Source organism: Schistocerca gregaria, chromosome X, assembly GCF_023897955.1.
Source record: "Schistocerca gregaria isolate iqSchGreg1 chromosome X, iqSchGreg1.2, whole genome shotgun sequence".
NCBI classification, from domain to species: domain Eukaryota; kingdom Metazoa; phylum Arthropoda; class Insecta; order Orthoptera; family Acrididae; genus Schistocerca; species Schistocerca gregaria.
Genome location: NC_064931.1, coordinates 574,485,809 through 574,505,160, shown reverse-complemented (window position 1 = coordinate 574,505,160; position 19,352 = coordinate 574,485,809). Strand labels below are relative to the sequence as shown.

Sequence of the window (19,352 nt, the reverse complement as noted above, 5' to 3'; positions counted from 1 at the left end):
ATTTGTGACTATAAGTACACATTTCACTTGGTTGTTTTGTTCAAATGCCAGTAATCAAAGCAGAAATACCATCTGTCTTCTTCACAAGGGCCACAATAAAGGGTTAAGGAATGTTGATGACTGACTGAAGGTATTATGCAGCATCATCTCCACTCCCTTCTGAATTACCCCTCATCCAGATGGAGCCACGCTGTATGAGTGCTGATTGGATGGGGGATGATCACCAGTGTTGATGTGGTGTTTCATACTGGATTGTCTGGTTTGCCTTGTCTTCACTCACCACTCGAATGCACCCAGAAATTGGTGCAGAGTGGACAAGACTTTACTGTTGTTTTTTGGTCAAACAAGAGAACTATTAGAAAGTAGATTCCTCTTGTGAGTATTCAGTAATGGTGCTGTGACCTGTATCTCCACAGATGGCACCGATCTGATATTCCTGGCTGTGCCTATGCACATACTTTTAGGGAGGAGTTGCTTCCGTTCATGGAAATTGGTGAGCCACAGGTCTTCTTGTCCACCTGTGATGTTACACGCATTGTTGTCATACAGATTACTTTTGTGGGGCTCAATACCTTTTTGAACATGATTAGAGCTTCAAAGTTAAACTGAGCATTCAGACCTTCGACTACAGCTCATCATCTTGATCATGCTGTGATAAGTGTTTTTTCAATGGTACACTTTGAATCTCTAAACATTATCTACTTCACTTGATCATTATAAGCATCCAATATCACAAAAAATGATGACACAGAATCTTGTTAGTTGTTGTTTCTGGAGGAGTTTCAGCTGTGGCTACATCACCTACACACATTATCAGCTCATTTAGTTTTCCCAATTTCTACAGCTGAGTGTGAGACTGAAACTTCTGTACAGTGACTGCATTGTCTTGGATGAGTATGGAATGAAATAGAAATAGTGAAACCAGAGTTGACACATTCTTCTCCTCTCAAATAGTGCCGATGAAGCCATCAAGTTTAATATTCCCATCAGACAGGTAAATCAGTATTAATGTCACATCATCACATCATGAAACAATACGAAGAAATCCAGAATTTAACTCAAGACATTAACACACAGTCTAGTGATCAACAGCTGTGCGTGGATACACATCCTCCTTAAGCTGTATAATAACTAATTATGAAAATTTCTTCTCCCACAAAGATTCTAATTGGTTAATTCCAGCTTGAGCATGTTAACATCAGCCATAGATGTGATTGAATTTGTAACATTTACACAAAATTTTGAATATAGAACTATCTCAATAGAATTTGAAAGCACAGGCTGGCTACACAAGTGATATTTCCATAACTGGCTTTGCCCAATGACCAATATTATAACAATATGTGAATGACACTGTGTTACTATCTCTCAGACTGAGGCATGCATTTGGTTGAATGGACAACCTTAGAAGCAAGCAACATAATAATAACAACTCCAGAGGCAGATACAAAATAAACTTCATAAGCAAAACTGCTAAGCAGTGTTGGAAATCACATGGCCAAGGCAAAGAACGATATTTTGCAAACAGTATTCTCGCTCTAAAATATTTCACTACCCTTGTACAGGTTTCAACAAGTACACGTATCATACGTAACCCACTGCCCCACCAGTGATGAAAGCTATCAATAAACAGTCCTAACTATGTTTGCAAGGTCACAAAAATGAAGAGCTGTAACTAAATACGCTATCCTAGCAGAATTTCTTAAACACACATTTTTGACTTCTGTTACTATTTCTCTACAGGTAAGGTCAGCAAACAATTGGATACAGATTTCAGTGCACAGAACAATTTTAGATAAAACAAAAAAAAAAAACCATGAGCTTCTCTGTCAGTTCAGTGGCTATAACATGACATTGAAAAGTCACTTAAAACTTGACATCTAATTTCTTCCTATAGCAATTTTACTTAACTTCTGACTGATCATCAATAACCCATTTTTTACTAGCAGTGCTACATTAGCTACCATTTTACTTAGTATATATTTAGCTGTTGCATATCGAACATGACAAGAAAACAAATGTCAATATTCCTCATTAGCTCACAAAAAGGGAGGCAACTGACTGTGCTTGTGTATCACAATCAGCTCCTGTCAACTGGTATATTTCCCATTGTGTCTTAACAATATTGTTACTACTATAGTCTCATTATCACACCACCTGGTCGCTATTCTAATGGGAATATTTACTGGTAATGTACGCTGTTGTCACATGTTAAGTATTCTCCAGCTCTGCAAAATTAATAAAGCAATTCTACAGTACAAGTCAAATACCTGCCATATTAGAAAATTAAATGATGTAAATGAAATACTGTTGATGCTCTCATTAATAATGAACTATTTCAAAAACAGTTAAACATGCATGCTACCCAAGCTGATACATGTAATACATTTAACTTACAAATACAATTTATGCAGATAAAGACAGCCAAGACTATACTGGCTCCAAGCTTGATAGTATGCTCTGAGAAGATTGTTTTCACCATTTGCTCGCACTTGTTCCAATAGAGATCTGACATGGGCATCTAAAAAAGCTTTTGTTTCCAGGTACAAACGATCAGCAAGTGGTTCAGGATGGGCAACACAGAGTGAATACACATCACTGCAACAAACAGAAAATATATTATTCTTGTAAGCAGATGAGTACAAACAATCTCAACATAAAATATCTACATGAGTGTGAAAAATATGAAAATATTTAAAGAAAACATGGCTCCAGCAAACAAATCACAGTCAACACACATAACTAGTGGGTTTTAATACTAATCAAAAATATCACGGAAAGTTTCTATGGCAGTGATTACATAATCATCTAAAATATGCAACATCGGTGAACCTACTGAAAATCATTGAGTAAATTTGGATAATGTTGAGGAATACTTAGAAATTGTTCCAATATTACAATTGCATTGTGTGCTTCAAGTATGCATATGCTTAAAATGTGGTATGCGGCTCTGGGAAAATAAAGGTTTAGACAAACCATTTCTAATATTAAACAGCCGAGTTCATAATTCTGAGACTAGAAATATTAAATATATTTCTCCGAAGTACATGAAAAGATTGTTTATCAGAAAATCATGCTGGTAATATTAGTTTGGTACGGAGGCAGGAGGATGGAAATGGGGGCAAAGATGAACAAGACAGGGACTGGCAGAAACTGAGACCACGGAAATTGTGGGATTGGAGGAACAATAATCATCTGGTATTGAGGGATGAGTGTAGGAGGTGAGGGGTGAGAAGGCGGTGCGGTGATGGAAGGGAGGCATGAGCTAAATTACACTGGTTATGAAGTAACCATTGAAATTGGGAGATCATGTGCTCAGTGACATCCTGTGCCGGTGGCTGCCTTTCAGTCACAGTTTAGTGGAAGTCACTCATTCGAATGGACAACTGGTTGGTGGTGATACTGCAAATAAAAGGAGAAATTACAGTAGAAATGGTGTACAATATAACTGCGTTCCCAGGTGTTCTGCCTCAGAGGAGGTAGGGTACATCTGTGACAGGACTGGAATAGGATGTGCCATGTGGATGCACAAGATACATCTTTGCATTTGGGTCTTTCACATGGCCACATCGCATGTGATATGTGACAAAGCGTTGGGAGTATTCAGAGGATAAGACTGGACCAGGATATTTTGTAAATTGGGTGATGGTAGAAAACCACTTTTGGAGAGATGGGGAGGATTGTATGAAAGGCTGTTTCCCATTTCCAGGCACAATGATAGGAAGCTCCGAAGCCCAGAGAAAGAATGTAGTTAAGTTGTTCTCAATCTTGGGTGATATAAGTTAGTTAGAGGGGCCTTCTTTCTAGCTGTTTCATAGGGGTTTCTGGGAGTACTAGGTGTACTCGTGAATATTGCATGGGAGATCTGGTTGTAGCTTTGATAAGAGGTGTAGCATCTGTCCACGAAGACCCTGGAAAAACCTTGAGCATACTTGCAAGAAATGCTCAGATCTGTAAATGGACTGTGAAAGAGAATTTTCAGTGTGGAAAGGATGCCAGGTATCAAAGTGTAAATAATACTGGTGATTGGTTGCCACTATATAGACAAAGGTTTTTAAGGAGCCATTGGACTGAGCGAGGTTGTGCGGTAGTATGACACTTAACTCATATTCAAAATGACAACAGTTCAGATTTCCATCTGACCATCCAGATTTCAGTTTTCATCATTTCCATAAAATGTTAAGGTTAATGACAGAATGATTTGTTTAAAACAGCACACTGTGTTCCTTTTGCCATACTTCCACAATAAAAGCCAGAGATTCACCTTTAAGAAACTCTCAGTAGACAGGTTTTTCAACCTTAACTTTCCTCTCTTGTAGCCACTGGAAATGTGATGATCAATAGTCATGAAGGAGGCACTGAAAAAGGATCAGAACACAATAGACCTGGGTCCTGATCATGAAGATATCAGTATGACCTGGGACCTCACAAGGTGTTTACAATCTTTAGTGGTTAGGAAGAACACTTTCAGAAGATATATGAGCAGGCTGTCTAGTAGGAACCCATCTTCTCCTCAATGAAGAAGAAGCTGTATGTAAGGATACAGTATATACTTTCCCATCTGTACAAAACAAAGTGATTGTGGGTACAGAGCCTGTAAAAATAGTACTATCTAACAATACTCAAGTTATTTTCAGAGAACACCCCCTCCCCCCCCAAATCCCCCAGCAATCTACCCCACTAGCTCCTCACTGTACCCAGATACTACTTTGCTAACTTCTTCCATCTGCCATGTCCCCAGAAATTTCCTCCCAAAATCCATAACTTATCCACTAACAGACTTAATCTTGCAAAAGTTTGTGTTTTGTCAATTCTCACATTCAGCCTCAAGCCAAATTCTGGTAAACCCACATCTACATCCACATTCTGGAAACCACTGTGAATGACACAGAGTGTTAGTCTCATTCACTCATTATCTCTCATGGAAATACTTTTTAGTAATCAACCTTTTCATTTCACAGATTTCTTGTTAAATCAGATTTGTATGTGATCTCAAACTTTCAACGACTTCCTCTGCTATCACTGAAAGTGGCTATTTTCCTTACCAAGAATTTAAAAGAACACATGTTAAATTCTGCACCTTTTCTTCCACTGTTCTTTCATTGTGTTGTTGATCTGCCCACACGGGATCAAAGTTTCACACCTGATCATTAAGAATTGAATAGTATGCACACTTCTTATGAAGTTTTACACTGAGTTGCAGAGAGAAGGAGAATTAACATTTTTAGATTTTTTGGTTGCAAGAAAATCAGATAGGTGACTTGGTCACACTGCTTACTATAAGCCAAGACATACTGACCTATACCTTAAGCGTGCAAAGCTTCCATCACCCAGACCAAAAGCTAGCAGTATAAAATGCATTGATATATAGAGCAAAAATTGTTTCTTACAAGGACCACATGGATTCCAAGATTAGATATTCGAGAAAGATGTTTGGGAAGAAGGGAGAGAGTGAATGATAGATGAAGCCAGCAGTCTCTGAAAAATGAAAACATGTAGATCATCATCAAAAGATGATTAGCCTATAGCACTCATCCCTTTCTTTGCAGCTATAACAAATAAAATGAGCAGCCCCTGAGCATACAAAGTTTTCACTCCTTTTCTCACCACCGAAGAAAATTAGAAAGATGCTGCACCCAGTTAGACTGTCTTGGTCTCAATATTCCTGAAACATAAGATTCCTTACAAATGTAGAAGCAGCTTTGTTGGTCAGTAAATATGAATGATTTCAGAATGCTGTACAGAGCAACAACACCACATTAAGTATTGCGATTTTGATAAATCTGTTGTTGCCAAACACAATGTCATAAACAAACATACAATTATACTTGATAAAAAGGAAATCTTACTGCATGCACCTACCTACTTGAATTCTGTCATCACAGAAGCCACTGAGATTAGTACTTACAACTTTGCCCTTAGTGGGGTATGGTAACGAGCACTCAGTGCTCAAAGGCTACAAAGAAATAAGCCAAGTTAACCAACACCTAACAAAATCAGCTCTGCTACCAATGTTTTTCTGTTTAATTACTGTGACATGTACTACTTATTTGGCAAATGGGATTACCGCTCTGTCATTTTTCTAGGCAGCTTTCATTTCTGTACATAGATGGTGCTACTGCTCCATATTCTCAAAATCAGCCTTCATTAACACTTTGATTAAAGATTCCCGATCAGTTGTTAATGTCCCATGTCCTTTCTTAAAAATGTGAAAGACAGTCTGTGATTTTATTCTGTTTCTTACAATTGTGAGGGGCATTTCCCCAAATCTCTAGTTGGAACTGATCTTTAACATATTCTTTCCCGTGCCCAAGTCTCACTTTTTCAGAACTCTTTATAACATTTAACCCTTCCATACTGTCCTAGGATTCTGATGTCCTGCTGTGCTCCAATTGCCTATTGACACCACATTCTGGCTTGCCTCATTCTCTAAGATTCTGTAGGGGTCCACTCCAGGTTATCTCAGCTTATTCTGTTCGTAGCTGCTATTGGGATTGATTGGCAATTACCATTTAAACTGAATGTACTACTTCTTGCACTTATTTGTACACATCAAATGCTACATCTACTGTCAGTATCTTAGACTGCAACAGTTCCCATTTTATTTTCTGCTGATTGTACCTACACTTCATTACAACACTATGTTCTGTCCCATGATCCTCATTACACAGTGCAGTTATTATTACTCATTAGTGTCTCACCAACTTAACATTTTACATTAGAAAGGCAATGTTATCATCAAGATTAAGATCAAATTTTTTAAGCACCCACTCAGTTGTGATACGTGGTGGATTCAATGGTTTATTAATTATGTACAAGGCCAGTTTGTAATGCACTTTGGAGGCTGAACCATGCTACACCATAGCATTCACTGATTTGGCATTAATGACCAGAGTGAAAAACCTATTTGTGCCTTAGCTCCCAGTGTTGCTGTCCTCTTTTCAATTTCAACATATGGATGTACAATGATGGAAAATAAATCACAACACTAAAAAATAATGTAGAGTAATGAAATTTCAGTACTACACTACTGGCCATTAGAATTGCTACACCACGAAGATGACGTGCTACAGATGCAAAATTCAACCAACAGGAAGAAGATGCTGTGATATGCAAATGATAGCTTTCCAGAGCATTCACACAAGGCTGGCGCAGGTGGCGACACCTACAATGTGCTGACATGAGGAAAGTTTCCAACCGATTTCTCATACACAAACAGCAGTTGACCGGCGTTGCCTGGTTAAACATTGTTGTGATGCCTCGTGTAAGGAGGAGATATGTGTACCATCACGTTTTCAACTTTGATAAAGGTCAGATTGTACCCTATCGCGATTGCGGTTTATTGTATCACAACATTGTTGCTCGTGTTGGTCGAGATCCAATGACTGTTAGCAGAATATGGAATCGGTGGGTTCAGGAGGGTAATATGGAACGCCGTGCTGGATCCCAACAGCCTCGTATCACTAGCAGTCGAGATGGCGGGCATCTTATCCGCATGGCTGTAACGGACCGTGCAGCCACGTCTCGATCCCTGAGTCAACAGATGGGGATGTTTGCTAGACAACAACCAACTGCACGAACAGTTTGACGACGTTTGCAGCAGCATGGACTATCAGTTCAGAGACCATGGCTGTGGTTACCCTTGACGCTGCATCACTGACAGGAGTGCCTGCTGTGGTGTACTCAACGACGAACCTGGGTGCACGACTGGCAAAACATCATTTTTTCGGATGAGTCCAGGTTCTGTTTACAGCATAATGATGGTCACATCCGTGTTTGGTGACATCGCGGTGAACGCACATTGAAAGCGTGTGTTAATCATCACCATACTGGCGTATCACCCGGCGTGATGGTATGGGGCGCCATTGGTTACACGTCTCGGCCACCTCTTGTTCGCATTGACGGCACTTTGAACAGTGGACATTACATTTCAGATGTGTTACCACCCGTGGCTCTACCCTTCATTCAATCCCTGCGAAACCTTAAATTTCAGCAGGATAATGCACAACCGCATGTTGCAGGTCCTGTACGGGCCTTTCTGGATACAGAAAAAGGTTCGACTTCTGCCTTGGCTATAGCACATACTCCAGATCTCTCACCAACTGAAAACATCTGGCCAACGGTGGCCGAGCAACTGGCTTGTCACAATACGCCAGCCACTACTCTTGATGAACTGTGGTATCGTGTTGAAGCTTCATGGGCAGCTGTACCTGTACATGCCATCCAAGCTCTGTTTGACTCAATGCCAAGGTGTATCAAGGCCATTATTATGGCCAGAGGTGGTTGTTCTGGGTACTGATTTCTCAGGATTTATTACGTGAAGATGTAATCACATGTCAGTTTTAGTAAAATATATTTGTCCAACGAATACCCATTTAGCATCTGCATTTCTTCTTGGTGAAGCAATTTTAATGGCCAGTAGTGTATATTTATCTAGGCAACATGTTTGAGTGAGTAACATGGTAAGATCACAGGTTAATGTAAGCACAAGATAAGCAAATGGTGTAATGACCATAATGTTGAATGCAGGCAAACAATTGTGGATGCATTGCATTATATAACTGACAGATATCAGTTTGTGGGACAGAGTTCCATGCCTGTTGCACTTGGTTGGTAGACACAGGAATGGTTAATGATGTTTTGTGGGTGATGGTGTAGTTGTCGTTCGACGATGTCCCATACATGCTCAATTGGAGACAGATCTGGTGATCTAGCAGGTCAAAGCAAAATGTCAACACACTGTAGAGCATGTTGAGTTACAACAGTGATATGTGGGTGAGTGTTATTCTGTTGGAGAACACCCCCTGGAATGCTGTTGGTGAATGGCAGCAAAACAGGTCTAATCACCAAATTGATGTACAAATTTGCAGTCACCGTGTGTGGGATAACCATGAGAGTGCTCCTGCTGTCATATTAAATCCCACTCCATACCACAACTACAGGTGTGGGTAAAACGTATCTAGCAGGCAGGTTGGTTGCAGGCCCTCAACTGGCTTCCTCCTAACCAACATGTGGCCACTAGTCATGCAAGTTTGATAGCTTTCTCACAAGATTCATAAATATGTGATGCGAAACTTATCTATAGATTGTGTGCTGTCATACACTGCACATTTCACTCACATAATTATTTCTTTGCTTCTTACTTGTATGCCATGTGGTTCAGCTTGTATTTTATTTGTTAGTTTTATCAGTAGGTATATTGCACCTAGAGTGCGTGGATCCTGCTATGCTAATATGAGAGGTACATAGTTTGGGGACAACATTTGTTGCTTCTTCTCATAGTTTGTTTTTGTTGTTTTTACCCTTAAGCCAACAAACAGGATTCAAATTAATGTTTTTTTGTTCATGTTCCACATGCATGTATAACCCCTTATAACTAGTGGTTTTTATTTTTGCATGGAAAATTCTGGATCTGGTTTCATCCCTCAATTTCCTTAACAATGGCTTGTTGTTTCTGGACATTCAATAGGTGACTTAGAATTCGAGCTGGTCACCCGACTCTGGTATAATTGCTATTTTCTTAGCAGCTGATTGTTTATTGTGCCTGTCTGACAGTGTTCCTGTTGTTTTATATCTGTAGCCATTTTTATTTATTTGATTCGGTTCAACAGTATCTGAATACCTTCTACCAGAACTAGTTCTTAGAATCTATCATTCAAGTAAGTTTACATGTTGAATAGTCTTTGCTCTGCTGATAACACAGTTTTGTTCTTTTAGCAGATGGGACATTGATGTGCTGTTTGAGGTTATTACAACCTTTTTGTTGTCTTCCCTAGCACATTGGATGCAAACCACATTCATGTTTTGTATAATTTGCCAATACATCTGTATTCCTGGAATTTGTTGTAGTTTGCTATCATTAAGTAGCCCTTCATAGTTATCAACTAGAATCCTACATATGACCTTTTGCAACCTATTCGTCCTGTCATCACTTTTGAGTTGACCTGCAGCAAATAATGCAATATTTTTCCTTCCTTTTGGTCTAGTTTTAAAACAAACATTACAATGTTTGATAACATCAATCTAAACTTATGTGTTAAACATCAAAAAACAACTAGCCAAGGATAAATTTTATATGTTAAAGGTTAATGAAATTTCAATTCCATATTTTCACAAACTGATAAACTAGTTTAACTGTATTAAAGCAATGTATAAACTTACATAATAAGTGGTAATTTCACAAACATAAGTGTAATCCTAAAGCCAATTATAAGGATGAAATGAAAGATCTCATTGCATATAAAGTAACTCACTGAAAAATGGCTGTTACTTAAGTGTCAAACATGCATAGTGAAGAATGAGTGTGAATAAAATTTTCAATAAACTGAAATAATACTAGATATTCTATTGTTACCTGAAGCGATCATTCCAAACAGACCGAGGTACAGAACTAAGTGTTAGTACTCCTTTTACAGTTTCTCTTAAAGCACTCCATGTTTCATTGAAATCAACATTCTTTGGTTTCAAAGACATGTCTCTTGTGTCTTGTACACAATCTGGAAGCAAAACATTACATGTTTGTGAAATACAGCTTGCTCACATTTACCACAATTACAGCTAATGAAATTCAATGGAGTCACTAACAACATAAGAAAGGGATTCAGCCATGAGGGTGTGGGGTGGGGGAAGGAAGGGGTGACGGGGAAGAATGTCATCCAAAACAAGCCACAAGCAGAGGGGCAGTTGTTTCAGAGTAGCCAATGGAGGAGAAAGCAGCTCTTCCTAGGCACTGAGCAGAATGAAAGGTCATTTAAAAACAGCCAAGAGCAGAGGGAGAGGCCATTCGAAATGGGCCAGGAGCAGAGGTGGGCAACATACAAAACTGGGCAACAGCAGAATGAGGCCAGAATGGCCCAGAGCCGGGGGTGGTATCCGTCCAGTACAGCCTGGGACAGGGGTTGGTAGTCGCTCAGGGTGGCAGCTATCCAGGACGGCCTGGGGTGGTAGCCATCCAGAACAGCCCTGGGCCGGGGGCAGTAGTCATCCAGGATGGTCGGGGCCGAGGGCAGTTCAATACTGCCAAGAGCAGAGTTGGTGGCAATCCAGAGTGAGCCAAGAGCAGAGGGGGAAGGTCATTCAGAACAGGTCAAGAGCAGAGGGGGAGTCCATGCAGAACAGGCTAAGGGAGGGAGGGGGGACTGTCCCAACAGCATATGGAGCAAAGGGGGGGGGGGACTGTCTATATGACTCCATTCGAGCCCTAATTTCTCTTGTATTGTCTTCGTGGTCCTAACATAAAACAGATGTTGATGGCAGTAGAATCATTTTGCAGTCAGTCACAAATGCTGGTTCTCCCAGTTTTCACAACAGTGTTTCACATAAAGAACACCGTCTTCCCTTCAGGGATTCCTACTTGAGTTCATGAAGTATCTCCGCAATTCTCACATGTTGATCAGTCCTACTGGTAACAAATCTAGCAGTGCACCTCTGATCTGATGTCTTACTTTAATCCAACCTGGTTTGGATCCCAAATTCTCAAGTAACACTTGTGAATGAGCTGCCCTGGTGTTCTATATGTGGTCTCCTTCAAAGATGAGCTACACTTTCCCAGTATTCCCCAATAAACCAAAGCTGATGATCGCCTTCCCTACTCCTGACCTCACATGTTGCATGTTCCATTTCATACTGGTTTATATTGCACTTAGACATTTCATGGGCTTAACTGTGTCATACAGCATACCACCAATGGCATATTCAAACATTACAGCAGTGTTTTTCCTACTCATGTGCATTAACTTACATTTATATACGCAAACAGAAGGCTGCTATCCATCACACTGAATCCCGTATGCTACAGTGTTATCAAGAAACAGTCTCAGATTGCTGCATACACTATGCATCATATCGTTTGTGTATACAGAGAACAACAGTGGCCCTATCATAATTCCACTGAGCGGGGTGGTGCAGTGGTTAGCAAACTGGACTCACATTTGGGAGGACAAAAGTTCAAACCCGCATCCAGCCATCCTGATGTAGGTGTTCCGTGATTTCCCTAAATCGCTTCAGGCAAATGCCAGGATGGTTCCTTTGAAAAGTAATGGCCAGCTTTATTACCCATCCCTCCCAAATCCAATATGACCTCACTGCTAGGTCCCTTCCCCCAAACCAACCAACATATCACAATTCCCTGGAGCACTCGTGATGATACCCTGGTCTCTGATGAACACTTGCCATCCAGGATGATATACTGGATTCTATTATTACTTAACAAGTCTTTGAGCCACCCACATATCTGGAAATCTATTTCATATGCTCATACATTCCCAATGTGGCACTTTGTCAAACATATTACAAAAATCCAGAAAGATGGAATATTCCTGTTGCCCTTTATCCACGTTTTGCACGACATTGTGCAAGAAAAGTGCAAGCTGCATTTTGCGTGAGCCATGCTTCCCAAATCCATGTTGATTTGTGGACAGAAGTTTTCTTGTCTCAAGGAAATTGATTATAATCAAACTTAGAATAAGCTCCAAGAGTTTTGCAACAAACCTACATTAAGGATACTGGTCTGCAATTTTTTGGGTCTGCGCTTGCACAGTTCTTATACACAGGAGACACCTGCCTTTTTTTCCCAATTCCTTGGAACTTTGTGATGGATGGAAGATTTGTGATAAATGCAAACCAAGTAAGGAGCTGATGCCCAAGAAAAAGGCCAATATCACAGAGTATTCTCCATAAAACCAAAATGGGATCCCACCCAGACTTTGTAACTCATTTGTTTTTTAATCTTTCAGGTGCTTCTCAATGACAGAGATGCCCATTTCTATGTCCTCCTTAATAGAGTCTATGCAATGATCAAACAATGGTGTTTCTGTATGAGCCTCCTGCATCCGATGATTTTTTTTTTTTAATGTAAAACTTCATTTTTAATTTTGCTGTCTTCTATTGCCACACTAGACTGTTAAACAAGTGGCTGGATATAAGCCTTTGATCCATTAACCAATTTTACACAGGACCAGAATTTTTTCGGCAGGATCTTGCACTAAGGTATGACGGTGGTCGGTGTATGTTTTGCTCATTGATCTTTTTATGGACACACGAATATCTACTAACTTCTGGCTTCAGAAAGTTGTGTGTTCTTTTTTACAAAGGAAAAAAAACCCTCAGAGTGCAACAACCTGTGTTTCCTTGGCATTTTCTGAATTTTGTTATTAAGCCACAGTGGGTATTTTCTGTCCTTTACTTGGCATGTACTCCTCAAGAGTGCGACTTACAATCAGTTTAAACTTTGCCCATAATTACTCTATGTTCATTCTACCTCAACTAGATGATGCAATACTGTAATTGAGGTGCTGAAATGTTTGGCAAAAAGTCTTTGAATGAAGCTACAGAACACAAAGTGACAAAACGATGCCACATAATACAGGGATTCTTGAGCCAGAATTAGTGGCTGAACCCAGTAACCATTCTCAAAAGGAGGAGGAGAACTGACAGAAATTAACAGGGGAATTGTGAGTGGAGCAACATATCAGCTTAAGTTCATTAAGGTTAGTGGAGTCCACCATAGACTGGGGATGGAGCTAATGATAGCAGGAAGCAACCAATCTGGTTGATATAGGGTAACCAAAACAGTCACAGGTCACTTGACATGGGGTTCCAAGCTATCAATTACCTTTTCAGAGAAACCTCATTTTCATTGTTGGGTATTCCCAAAGTGGCCTCATTCAATAGCCACACAGTGTGCTGAAACTCACCTATAGACCTTGTACATGAATTTTAGTGCAAAAATGCCTAGAGTAAGACAAAGTACTAGCCCTAAATAAAATATTTTCTGGTACAACTGTTCAGCAAGATTGAACAGACAACTGTCTTTCAGCTTTCAACAGATTTCATCATCATGTCCAAGACTGGTTCTGTAATGGAGTGGTTAACCTGATCTGATTAGGGCCATCACGCCCTCTCTTACATCGGACCATGTTTTCACACATACAATACCTTTGTTACATCATATTTACCTAAGAAATGCCAATTTTAATATGACAAATACTATTAAAATGATCTGAGTGTCTATAGTGACACTTTGAGTAAATAATAACATTGACAGTACTTGTACTACTGCTGCTGCTGCTCTTGCCACTAATACTGATAGTAATAGTAATAGTAGTAATAGTAGTAGTAGTAGTAGTAGTAGGGGGTAGTAATGAGAACAACAACAATAATGACAGTGGCAGGTACAAAAAGAATTTATTGGTGTACAAAGTAGATGTTTGCTAATATAGCTAGTTCTGGGGATGGGAAATTTAAAGAAACTGCACTAGCTAGGGAGTCTGGGAAATGATTGGAAAGAAGGATGGACAAGGGTAACCTTGAAATGACACAATGCAATACATTCATTAATGTTATGACTGCCATCTGTCAGACATACTTCAAGATATTACAGGATTCTACCCTGAAAAACAGGGCCTGTATGGCATCCTTGTACAAGGTGTGTCTGAAAAGTTCTGTGAATGGTCTCAAAAATAAAGGAAACAAGAGCTAAAAATAAAATACCACTAGTGGCCTTCCAAGTAATTGCCATTAGCTACAACATGCCTCTGGCATTGGTGGTAAAACTGTTGCAAACTCTCAGCAAACATTTCTCATGGAATCACACGATACACCGTAGTCACACATTGATGGATATTTGCATCATTACGGGAGATGAGGCCTGGTGCTACCAATATGATTTAGAGACCATTCAAGAGTACATGGTATGGTGTCTGTTGTTGGCCCATTCTCTCAACAACAAAAAAAAAAAAAAAAAAAAAAGTCAGCTGACGAAATCCAAGGTTAAGATGATGTTGATTGAATTTTTGACAACAGGGTCTTTATCCATCATGAATTTCTACCCAAGGGAGGCAGGGAAGACAATGAAGACCATGCCATTGACTGTTGCTTGGCCTCTGGATCATACTTGCAGTACCAAATCTCATCTTCTGTAATGATGATGATATCCAACAATACAGTTCCACAGTTCTTCAAGCAATTCCACAAGAAGCTTTTGCTGACAGTTTCCAACAGCTTTACAACTAATGACAGAAGTGTGTCATAGCTAATGGTGATCTCCTTAAGGGTCAATAAAGAAATTTTGTTTGTAACTATTGTTTCTTTTAGTTTCCGAGACCATTCATCAAGCTTTTCTGATGCACCTTGTATCATTATGTTGCAAACTCAAAATATTACCATAAAATGTCAATGAAAGAGCAAACATGACAGACATTACAGGTCTACAGAAAGTTTCAAATCAATGCAGGTTCCACTGCAGAGTGATAATTCATTCAGGGTATCAGCTCTTTTTCAAACCCTGGGTGTTTTTATTAACAAGTGCCTTTAAAGGAGCTCCTTCCTGTCACACAAAGTACAAGTAGTTTACTACTCACTTCTTTCGGAGGCAGTAACTTGTTTATAGATATTAAGGATTCGAAGAAGGAAACACCTTGGGAAAAAGCAGTTCCGTACTTGACTAATGGATGAGCCATGTTCTCAGATAAAAGTGTGTCCGTGCCACCAATACAGAGCAAACTTAAAGTGTGATTGCACACTTAAAAAGGTCCAGTTTTGTAAATTGAAAACTAATAGTTGTGACAAAATTGCTTTAGCAAGTCTTCAATTCTATCTTTGTAACAGGGAGTTGATTTAATTGGTATCAGGAACATTCTCACATAAACAAATGGTGCCCTGTGAAGTTACACTTTGCCCTTCACCACTCCTGATTTTTTTGTTGATGATTTAGGCTTTAGTACTCACATTCTACAGTTTGGAGATATCACAACCTCATTTTCCAAGTGAAACATTTGCTGTTCATGTAATACAGTTTTGAAATGTCAAGTAGCTCCACTTAAACAAATAAATACACAAAATCAAACCAAGCAGGATGACACTGATAATTTATATACCATCATAGTTGTGAGTGAGCTAAAAGCTATTACACATCTTGGTTTTATCAGTGATTGCGAACTAATTTTGCAACAATACACTATAAATGTGTTTGGGAAATTCTCAGAGTCTCTCCTGTGAACACTGAAAAGCATATTATGCAACAATAGCTTTGTTCCACAGTCACATCACCTATAGACTACTGCTCTGGACTCACTTAGCAGACTCCATTAATGTGCTGTTTCTTGAGGAGATCGCAAAGGAAATCATCACACAAAGCAAAAGAATTGACTATTGCAAATTTCAGTTTTCCAAATTAAGCATATTGAGTATTTTCAAGCAGAATATCATCAGCTGCATCATGTGAATTTATAACAGGAAATGCCCAGTAGAAGACATGAAACTTATTACGACGACAACAACACGTAAAGACCAAATGTGCCACATGTTATACAAGGCAGCTTTTGAACATAGGTCCTGAAACTAACATCAGTACAGTTGCTTGAAGAAAACACACAACCGAAAGCACTGCCCAATCACAGGATTACAAAGTGAAGTGACACAGTGGCCAATGCACTAACAAATCTCCACCCTACATCCAGATTTAGGTATTCTCTGGTTTCCTAAACAACTCTGGGCAAATATGAGAGTGGTTTCATTGAAAATCCAAGCTTATGCTGTGTCACCACTAATCATATCAGCCAGGCCTAAACCTCTCATTTTTCTATGTTCCCCCCTCAAAACACCCCACCAATGAGGTTTTTTCTCCAAAAACTAAACAATTGCAAGAAATGAACTACTACAATAGGGATTCCTTTACTTAAATTGAAAGTGTTATAATATCTGTTTAACTGTCACATTATTGCTGAAGTTTAAAATGCACTCTGATAAAATCTAGCCCATCAGGATTGGCGAATCATACAAATGTCATGAATGCACATCATATAGCACAGTAGGTTTTCCTTAGCCTGTGTTAGTAGTGTAGTCATGTCTGCCCATTAATAACAATCATGTTACGGATAAAATTTTAAGAAATGGATTGTGGTCATATGCTCTGGTTCCTCTGGATTGGTAACTAGGTCACTCAGCCAACATCAAGAGCAACAGTTATTTCTCAGGACTAAACTGCAATGCATTAAATGTTTACCATATTAAAGGTGGTGTGCAAGAGGTGCAACAGATACCTGTTTGATGCCTCAACCTTGTGGCTCACTACTTAATCACCAATTAGGACAGTTACAAAGATTTGGAAGGAAATGATTTGACACCACAACACAAAAGTGGTGAAATGGTACTATTTGTTTCTGAAGATGTTCCAGACTGAGCACACGTTATTTGGGAAGGGAATCAGCTGTGCCCTTTCAAAGGAAACATCCCAGTAATTTACAAAAATTACAGAAAACCTAAATCTGGATGGCTGATTGGGGATTTGAACCACTATTCTCCAGAATCTGAGTCCAGTACCTTACTACTGCACTGTCTGCCACAATCTCATGCAGATTAGAAAAATAAATAAACAATTACCATATCAAAACATTCCATTCCAGCGACACCTGAAGTGATCTATGAAACACAGGAACACTGTGACGGCACTGCTGGCTAGTAATCTGAACATTTTATTCATCTCAAATAAAAGTAAAGTGGGCCTATTCTCCTCAAAATGGCATTCAGTGTCAATGGTTTTACGCTATGCAAAACAATTTGAGAGTAATACTAAATATGACAAACTACACTAGTACAGGCAAACAGTTCCTACAGTTTCTCCCATTCAACAATGAAAACGTGGAAGAATAAAATGCCTGAAGGTGTAAAATCTTCAATAATAAACAAACTGGGGAGTTTGGTTAAAGGAAAGGGTTATGGAAAGTTTATGTTCTTCGCAAATGGTCAAAACGAAAAATGCTTTTGGCGTATTCATACTTTAAGTGACGGTAAAATTCAATTTAACTCAAAGATAGAAAGTGTTCCACGGAATCTATGCATTTCTCATAGTACACGGTAATTAAAGTGCTAATATAATCGAACCGAACACGACATGGAAACTAAAAGTACATTAATTTTTTATTATTATTTTTTTTAAATCTGTGTACTGGCATCTGTCATTAGCAAACGCTTTAACCCCTAATGCAAAGACGCAGTTAAACAACTCAATACAAGACATTTGGTTTGTTACTGAACTATCATTTTATATGACCACGAGCTTTCAGTTCCACTGGCAACTGGCTACACAGAATTATTCTTCGCAATGCACATCAACTTCTATACTTTCCATATACAAAATGGGGAGAAGGAATGAAAGCTTTTTCGTATAAGATTTCATCGGATTCCAAAACTAACAACAATCTACGGACATCCCGGAATATTTCGTTCATTCGATACTAATAAACAGCGATGAACACTGTACGCGTGACTATAAATAAATATATGTATGTCAGTAGCCCAACTATCAGACATTTGCAGTCATCTTGCACAATGACCACTGTAATGTTCGACACTACTAATACTATACACTGTCACACCTCTCGATTCGGTTACTCTGAACCTAAAAATGACAGCTGCATTAAATTGTACTTGCTAATAAAACACGATATTTTTCGGAAATTTATTGCAACATACCATGAACCAAACAGTGTGCACACAGCAATTACACGAACAATAGTTCAACAAACACCCATCAAATTTAAATAATTCAAACACCGATACATATAGCTCAGAATCTAGAAATAACTAAATTACAAAAATAAACCATATAACATTTCGTTTTATTTCTGAACTATAGCTTAAAACACAAACAAAATACCTACCCCAAAAATTTACGCAACACAACACTCACCAAAACATAGTACACAAACGCATCTGACTGACGACACCTGCAACAACTTTTATCTTTCCTTTCACTGCCGAAGCTTGGATACTCCAAAGATTCCCATACATACAACACAAACACACACCAGACACCCCCGCGATTTAACGGCAAACAAACAGCCAAAGAGTTCTGTTACAACAACTTTCGTATACTTGCAACCGTTATTGGCAGAAGTAATAGCATTATGCTCATTGCATGGAAAAAGACGTTGCGAAAGTGTAAGCTTCACTTTCCGTGGAACTTCAGCTCGCTATGAGGAGAACTTCAGATCGGTCAGTAAGCTCGTTTAGCTGTGTTACCACATGCAATAAATGTAACGCCACTTGGAATCCACTACTATGGCGTCACCGAAGTTGCATGTGAAGACATCCAAATTCCTGTGTTTCCATTTTTAACAACAACAACTTTAACTTTGTGACGACATTTTTCTGCCCCCACCGCCGATTAATATCTTTCGGCTGCCAACCTAGGGGTGAATGTAAGCTAGGTTCTCACACGGAAGAGAAGTTTCGTCACAGTATACTGCAGTTCCATGTGTGAACTCTTAGTTTAAGTGGCGCAACTTGAGTGACGCAACTTATGTCATGTCACAACAAATTGGTTGTACTTCGTTATGCCACTTTCCTTCCTC

The 19,352-nt window shown here is 39.2% G+C and overlaps 1 protein-coding gene across 2 annotated transcripts in view; it reads right to left on the bottom strand.

Annotated features, from left to right (window-relative positions):
* Nucleotides 1–18,832, bottom strand: part of LOC126298761 (cullin-2) — a 168,831-nt gene extending 149,999 nt beyond the window's left edge. Inside the window, exons 1-3 of one of the 2 annotated variants that reach the window (XM_049990209.1) lie at nt 18,660–18,832; nt 10,355–10,496; nt 2,398–2,598 (exon numbers count right to left, since the gene is read on the bottom strand). In XM_049990209.1, the coding sequence (XP_049846166.1) occupies nt 2,398–2,598; nt 10,355–10,473 (320 nt within the window). In that variant the 5' untranslated portion in view covers nt 10,474–10,496; nt 18,660–18,832. The remainder of the gene's footprint in view (nt 1–2,397; nt 2,599–10,354; nt 10,497–18,659) is intronic. The other variant, XM_049990212.1, reaches the window with a different exon arrangement.
* Nucleotides 18,833–19,352: the final 520 nt, after the last annotated feature.